This window comes from Malania oleifera, chromosome 1 (assembly GCF_029873635.1).
Source record: "Malania oleifera isolate guangnan ecotype guangnan chromosome 1, ASM2987363v1, whole genome shotgun sequence".
In the NCBI taxonomy this organism is placed as follows: Eukaryota; Viridiplantae; Streptophyta; class Magnoliopsida; order Santalales; family Ximeniaceae; genus Malania; species Malania oleifera.
The window spans coordinates 9835210-9843463 of record NC_080417.1 but is presented as its reverse complement, the minus strand read 5'-3'; the positions used below and the strand labels follow the sequence as shown (position 1 = coordinate 9843463).

The 8254-nt window shown below is 41.6% G+C and overlaps 1 protein-coding gene across 1 annotated transcript; it reads left to right on the top strand.

The window, feature by feature from the left end:
• Positions 1-648: 648 nt before the first annotated feature.
• On the top strand, positions 649-4717 carry LOC131153963 (leucine-rich repeat receptor-like serine/threonine-protein kinase BAM1). The gene is made up of 2 exons (XM_058106410.1): positions 649-3368; positions 3923-4717. The coding sequence occupies exons 1-2, from the start codon at positions 680-682 to the stop codon at positions 4396-4398; spliced, it is 3165 nt and encodes a 1054-aa protein (XP_057962393.1). The 5' UTR covers positions 649-679; the 3' UTR covers positions 4399-4717.
• Positions 4718-8254: the final 3537 nt, after the last annotated feature.

Here is an 8254-nt window from a genome sequence, read left to right as displayed (position 1 = left end):
TTACACGAGATTGGACTCACATCGAGTACGAGAGACATGGTCGGGATATAAATTATAAGAAAAATAATATTTTCATTATTTAATAAAGAAGAGTATCTATATCAATATTTTTGTGTTTTCAAAAAATTATACTAGTGAAGAAACCCTTTTCAAGTATAAATTTGACAGTAATTAATCTCATAACATAATAATCACGATTGCATTTGGATTTATAATTTCGTTTTCATTATATCTATGTTTACAAGTTTCAAAAGTGAAAAGATTTTAAAATTATTTTTGGTGATTCCATAATTTGTAAGTGTCATTTGTATTAGCACAATCATTTACGAAGAAGAGAATTACTAGTGTGAAGTTTATTATTATCTGGGCCTTTAAGGTAATATCCTAGACCGGTAGAATAAAATTATGATACAAAAGATTTGATAGAATAAAAGAAAAAATACTAGATGAAACTTTATAAGAATTTAAAATAAAGTGACATAATTCATTTTACTTAAAACGTATACACACATCTAAAATATTTTAATATATTTTTTAAACAAAAAATTCAATATAGAGTGAATAAATGAATTTTTAATCGATTTCATAATTCTACCCCTCCCCCACCTCCACCACCAAAAAACAAATTTTGGGAAAAAAGTTTTTTATTTTTTTTTTAAAGGCGAAAAAATAGAATAAAATGAGGCATCCTCATCCACCTCTGTCGCTCTGCTTACTGAACTCTCAACCCTACTCCTTAGCTACTCTCTCTCTCTCTCTCTCTCGAAGAGAAAGAACCAAAATGCGAATCCTTCTCTTCCTTCTCCTCCACCTGTACATCCACCTTACTCTCGCCGGTAAACCACCAACCATCCCGGAGTACCGGGCACTGCTGTCCCTGAAAGCAGCCATCTCCGACGACCCACAGTCGTCCCTTGCCTCCTGGAAACCATCCAGCAGCCACTGCACGTGGGCACGCGTCACCTGCGACGCCCGCAGCCGCGTTACGGCCCTCGACCTCTCCGGCCTCAACCTCTCCGGCACTTTGTCCTCCGACGTCGGCCATCTCCGCAACCTCGTAAACCTCACCGTCGCCGCCAACGAGCTCTCTGGCCCCGTTCCACCGGAGCTCTCTCTCATCTTCGGCCTCCGCTACCTCAACCTCTCCAACAACATCTTCAATGGCTCCTTCCCTTCTCAGCTCGCGCTCCTCAAGAACCTCGAAGTCCTCGATTTCTACAACAACAACATGACCGGAGACTTGCCGGCCGTCATCGCTGAAATGCCGTACCTCCGCCACCTCCACCTTGGCGGCAACTTCTTCGGCGGCCGAATTCCGCCGGAGTTCGGCAAGTTGGCGTTCCTCGAGTACTTGGCCGTTTCCGGCAATGAGCTCGTGGGTCCCATCCCAATGGAGATCGGGAACTTAACGAAGCTCAGAGAGCTCTATCTTGGTTACTTCAACACCTACGACGGAGGCATTCCGCCGGAGATCGGGAATCTGACGGAGTTAGTTCGCATAGATATGGCGAACTGTGGATTATCCGGCGAGATTCCGCCGGAGGTCGGTAAGCTTCAGAATCTGGACACTCTGTTTCTTCAGGTGAACGGACTTTCCGGACCTCTAACGCCTGAGCTTGGGAACTTGAAGAGTTTGAAATCCATGGATCTGTCGAATAACATGTTCTTCGGTGAGGTTCCTGAGGCTTTTGCGCAGCTAAAGAACCTAACGCTGTTGAATCTGTTTCGAAACAAGCTCCACGGAGAGATTCCGGAGTTTATTGGGGACTTGCCGGGGCTGGAGGTTCTGCAGCTATGGGAAAATAACTTCACTGGGAGTATCCCTCAGGGACTAGGCAGGAACGGGAAACTTCAGTTTCTTGATGTGTCATCGAACAAGTTAACTGGTAATCTTCCACCTGATATGTGTTCAGGGAATCATCTTCAGACGTTGATCACACTTGGGAATTTCTTGTTTGGTCCGATACCGGAGTCGCTGGGGAGATGTGAATCGTTGAGTCGGATTCGAATGGGAGAGAACTTCCTCAATGGCTCCATCCCCAAGGGTCTCTTTGGACTGCCAAAGCTTTCTCAGGTCGAGTTGCAAGATAACTATCTCGTCGGAGAGTTTCCTGTGACGGATTCAATCGCTGTAAATCTGGGACAGATCAGTCTTTCAAACAATCAGCTCACTGGATCCCTGCCCCCGAGTATCGGCAACTTCTCCGGCGTCCAGAAGCTTCTTCTGGATGGAAACAAGTTCTCCGGGTTAATCCCGCCTGAGATCGGCCGCTTGCAGCAGCTTTCGAAGATGGATTTTAGCAACAATAAATTTTCGGGTCCGATTGCGCCGGAGATTAGCCGATGTAAACTATTGACATTCATTGATCTGAGCCGGAACGATCTGTCCGGCGAGATTCCCACTGAAATCACAGGTATGCGGATACTGAACTACCTCAATTTATCAAGGAACCACCTCGTCGGAAGCATTCCGGGAGCCATTGCCACTATGCAGAGCCTGACCTCCGTCGATTTTTCATACAACAATCTCTCTGGTTTAGTTCCTGGTTCTGGTCAGTTCAGCTACTTCAATTATACCTCATTCCTGGGCAACCCTGAGCTTTGTGGCCCCTATCTTGGTCCTTGCAAAGATGGGGTTGCCAATGGCACCCATCAGCCACACGTAAAGGGTCCTCTCTCCGCTTCTCTGAAGCTCCTGCTTGTTATTGGACTGCTTGTGTGCTCAATTGCTTTCGCAGTCGCAGCAATCATCAAGGCGAGGTCTCTGAAGAAAGCAAGCGAGTCGCGCTCGTGGAAGCTCACAGCCTTCCAACGCCTGGACTTCACTTGCGATGACGTTTTGGATTGTCTGAAAGAGGATAACATCATAGGAAAAGGAGGTGCGGGTATCGTGTACAAGGGGGTTATGCCTAACGGCGACCAAGTCGCCGTGAAACGGTTGCCGGCGATGAGCCGCGGTTCTTCCCACGACCACGGGTTCAATGCAGAGATTCAGACTTTGGGCAGGATCCGTCACCGCCATATTGTGAGATTACTGGGTTTCTGCTCAAATCATGAGACAAATCTTCTGGTTTACGAGTACATGCCCAACGGGAGCTTGGGCGAGGTTCTCCACGGAAAGAAGGGGGGCCATTTGCATTGGGACACAAGGTATAAGATAGCCCTGGAGGCCGCGAAGGGGCTCTGCTATCTCCATCACGATTGCTCCCCATTAATCGTTCACCGCGATGTGAAATCAAACAACATCCTGCTCGATTCCAACTTTGAAGCTCATGTCGCCGATTTCGGCCTCGCCAAATTCCTTCAGGATTCCGGCACCTCCGAGTGCATGTCTGCAATTGCTGGCTCTTACGGATATATAGCACCAGGTATATATATGCTGTTTAAATATATTTTGATCTTATATGTTGAGTTTGAATTGAAGTTTGTCAAATGATTGATTTTGAAAGTTTTAACTTCGATACATCTGAATTAGCTGTTCTAAGTTATGTTTTGTGCTCATATTGCTTGACTGCCTTTCCAATCGTACTTTGCTCCATAATTAGTGTTTGGAAGAAGTGTGTGACTTTGTTCTGTTGGGTCTCTGTTCTTGATCTTTGGCAGTGGAAGTCATTGGCAAACAACTCTGTGGAGTGTGGGGACATGAGTTTTGTGGGTTGTTAAGTAACGCATTATCTACTCATGCATTCATACTGTTCCGCCTAACATTTCGTAATCGATTGCTCGAGGATACGGAATTTAATTAATGCTTGATTTGAAAATTCTTGTCTCAACGTAGAACTTGAAGTTTCCATGTGTTTTTTTGCCTAATCTGAACAACAAAAGTCCATGAAGATGAAAACCATAAATCATCTGCAAACTTCTCATCTGCATCTGTCTAACTGTTTGGACTGAAATGAAAATGCTTAAATTGATTATGCAGAGTATGCATACACACTGAAGGTGGACGAGAAGAGCGATGTGTACAGCTTCGGAGTGGTTCTCTTAGAACTAGTAAGCGGGAGAAAACCCGTGGGTGAATTCGGGGACGGTGTGGACATAGTTCAGTGGGTGAGAAAGATGACGGATTCAAACAAGGAAGGAGTCCTGAAAATCCTAGACCCCAGACTCTCCACAGTTCCTCTCCATGAGGTGATGCATGTCTTCTATGTCGCAATGCTTTGTGTGGAAGAACAGGCTGTCGAGCGCCCCACAATGCGAGAAGTTGTCCAGATACTAACAGAGCTCCCCAAGCCACACAACCCAAAACAGGCAGCCGGAGACTCCACCACAGAGTCTTCTCCCCTGGCGGCCGCCACTGCCGCAGCATTCGATTCCCCGGCCGGTGCTGGAAAAGAAACAAAGGAGCAGCAACAACGCCCACCTCAATCACCCCCACCAGATCTTCTCAGCATTTGAGATCAACAATGTTTTAGTTGGGATGGGAGTGTTTTTAATGGAGTTGCATGAATTGGGTCAGCTTTGGTTTCATGTGTTTTTACTTGAACCATGTTTTATTTTGGAGGGAAGGGGGGAGGGTGGGGGGGGGGGGGGTGGTCTTTGTCTAACTTTAAGCTGTAATGTTCCAGCAAGCTTTCTCTGTTTATTTTTGGGATGTACAGTAGGATTGGTGGGGTTCTTTTTTCTGTTTAAGAAACTTTATTTTTCATCATTGTGCTGGCTTCTGTAGCTTCTGCTATTTGTTAATGGCACTCTGCTCTGACTGTCCACTGCTCTACCTCTGCAATATCTCAGCTAGCTCAGCTCCAGTGCTGTAAACATCAAGGAAGAGAACGATTGTTCTTAGACCTTGAGAGAGAGAGAGAGAGAGGTGTCTGTTTGGTTTATGAAGGGATGAAAGATAGACTACTACCCAAATTCAATTACCGAGACAGTAGGGTTTGTCTGATAGAGAGTGAAAACTCAACGCCTCATTGAAGTGCAGTGTGAGCTAATTAATGTTAAATTTCCTTGTAAGGGAGGCAGGGAAGAAGGACCCCGCCTCTACCCCTATCATTTGAATCCCAACGGGTTACCTCCGACCCGCCATAACTATGGTTGGTGGGTGGGTACTGGGTTGGTGCGTGGGTGGGTGAGTCGCCTGACCACTGGGCCTTGGACTTGGGTTGCAGGCCTGGGGGCACGGACAGTGGGCTCCGACCTCGAATGGGCCCACGGTGAGTGCCTGCCACGTGACTAGAGTTGGTTGCAGTGTTAAGTGAGTTTCGGGTTGTTCAAACTTTCCCGAATTCCCCAACCGGAGATTCTGTTCTCTCGAAGTGCCCGAAATGCCCCTCGGAAATGACAGCGGGTGGGCGGTCGCACTGGGGCTATTCTGGTCAAAAGGCACGCCCCCTTGTGCGTTTAGTGTGTTTGGTGAGAACGCTTCATTTGTTCTGTGGTGTTTGTTATGATTTTCGCTTTTATAAGGATCCGGTGACGGGCTGTGACCTACCCGAAAGGCGACGGCCTGCGTACGCAAGTGGTTGGGTGGGGCCGTCTGTCGGGTGGGGCGGAGTGAGGTGCGTGTCTTGTAGTGCTTTTGTAGGATGCGGTTGCATGCATGGCATGTGCGGCCGAGATGCCATGCCATCCCGTTCCATGCCACGTCGGTGATTGATAGATTCTGATTTGACGGCTGACGTGTCACGTCCTATCGCCGTCCGATCATTAGGGGTACATGGTCAGCAGGTTTTAACAGCACAGAGCAGCAGTTGGATTGTACCTACAAAACTCTATTCTTATGAACTTTGCTCTTTTGTCCGATAGTATATGAGACTATAGATTTTAAAATTCGGATTGAAATTTCTATGAATTTAGATAATAAAAAAATTTAGTATAACTTAATATTGAATTTTATTTTAATATATTTATATAAATTTAAATTCAAGATTATGGGGCATACAAGTTCTTAAGTATCTATTTGAGTGAGGTTGTATATTGAGAAAAAAATAAAATAATATTTTTTATTGTAATTTTTCTATAATTATAGTAAGAATAAAAAATTATTGTAATATGATTAAAAATAAAAAAAAATCAAAGGTTTACAATTAATATGTACGTAGATACCTTCTTTTATTTTATTTGTGTTACATAATCAAATACTATTGTGATTTATAATTAAATATTAATTTTTTACTTATTTTATAGACTTTTAATTTCACAAATTTTATAAGGGCCACATCCTTTTCTTGTGTGCCCAATTGGGATGTTGATGGTTTAGTTATCCTAATCGAATTTCTAGAAATTGAACTGAACCAAAGGTTTCAATTTGATTTATTTTTTTTGTGAAACTAAACAAATATGAACTCTTCAGTTTACCGATGATTCGGTTAACTGACGATTTGATTCGGTTATTTGATTTGAACCAATTTCCAAATCATTATAATTTTTTAAAGAAAAAGAAAGATATTTTGCTTGAGTTTTGATTTAGTGTGTATATTTACACTTTATTTAATCACCCAAAAAATGTTAATGCATACTTTTTTGTAACTTTAAAATATATTATATATTATATATAATATAGAATGTAAATAATAAATATTGTAAATAAAAACATATTGGTCAGAGTAACCATTGATTTATAAACATAAAAATTGAAATCGAATCGATAACCGAAAATCGTAAAAATAAATGAACCAAAAAAAACTGTTTATTGAAATTCCGATTCGATTCAAATTGAATTTTCAGATCCGATCGATTTTCAAATATTTTTGAATAACCCTAGCGTCCAAGAGTGTTAATTGCGAGACATATGGGGTCTATCCCAAATTAACTTTGGGTCAAAATATTGTAGTAAAATTCGACGTAGTGGGTTTGATAGGAGGTCTGACTCCGACCCAAAAATTTTGTGTATATATATATATATATATATATATATATTAATAATAAACTCTAATACCACAAAATATCAACAAAGTCAATCCGGACCCAAAGTGGGGTACTAGGGATATATATGTTATTACATACTATCTATGCAGCAAAAAATGTAAAGTATATGAATGTCGTATACAATACCAAGGTTATAATCATCCATCAACACATAACTATACATCTATCCCCGAAAGTCATCATACATCCTAGGGATTATACAAAAACATATCTCTCAACTCAAACACTTACCCTGAAACAAGGGCAATACCACCAATCATCACATAAATATCTTTTCGGAATCGTAATTAGAACCCATGGTGTACAAAACATCACTATATACATATCAGTACTCACAGGCACATACTTTTGACAAAACTATCTTAAACCCGCCTCGGAGTTCTCTAATCTTGGTTTTTCTTATTTCTAGAAATGTTAAGAATATTGGTGTGAGACACCTCTCAGTAAGAAGGAATAAATTATTATCAGCGTGTGGCAACATGAATTTTTGTATGAAACAACTTAATAACTTATTCCCTCAACTCACATTCTATATAACAATGAACCAAAGATATATGAAATTTTCTACCAACCATACTCTAGTCTATCATATATATTCATTTCCTACAAACTGTATTTTCTTTTTAGCCCAACATACGTTCATAACCATATAATTTCATCATATGTATAACAAACAGTCATTTGTAATTGTACTCACGCCTACATACTTGAAAATACATATTTTCCTTTAATTCAAGATCGTGGCACAACAGAGCACCATAAACATAATCATAACCAAGATGTAGCTCAACAGAGCAACATATACATAATCAGGATCGTGGCTCAACAGAGCACCATAAACATAATCATAACCAGGATAGCGGCTCAACAGAGCACCATAAACATAATCAGGATCGCGGCTCAACTGAGCATGATAAACATAATCATAACCAGGATTGTGACGCCCTATCCTTCTTTTTTTTTTTTTCAACCAATTACCTCTAATACCATAATAATAATAATAAAGACAATCGAGTCAACCTGGACCCAAAATGGGGTACCGGGAATAAATCTGTCCACATGCGTTCTTTATCTATGCAGCGGAAAACATAACACATATAAACTTTATTTACAACACTAGAGTACTACATGTCTCCAAAATATACACATAACCCCCAAAATAAATCAACCACTAATTCAAGGTTTATACACCCATAATCGTGTTTTTTAAAATAAACCCACATACCCTGCACTATAGGGCGACTATCGTCTATCTCGGAGCTTGCTCCGCTTGACGTTCTGAATTTCCTGAAATATTTAAGATCTATGGGGTGAGAGACCTCTAAGTAAGTGGGAATAAATTATTATCAGTGTGTGGCAGTGAGTTTTAGTGTATCATATCATG

Coding starts and splice junctions, on each gene's coding strand:
- LOC131153963 (XM_058106410.1), top strand. CDS start 680: ATGAGGCATCCTCATCCACCTCTGTCGCTCTGCTTACTGAACTCTCAA. Junction 3,369..3,922: donor TTACGGATATATAGCACCAG/GTATATATATGC, acceptor TTGATTATGCAG/AGTATGCATACACACTGAAG.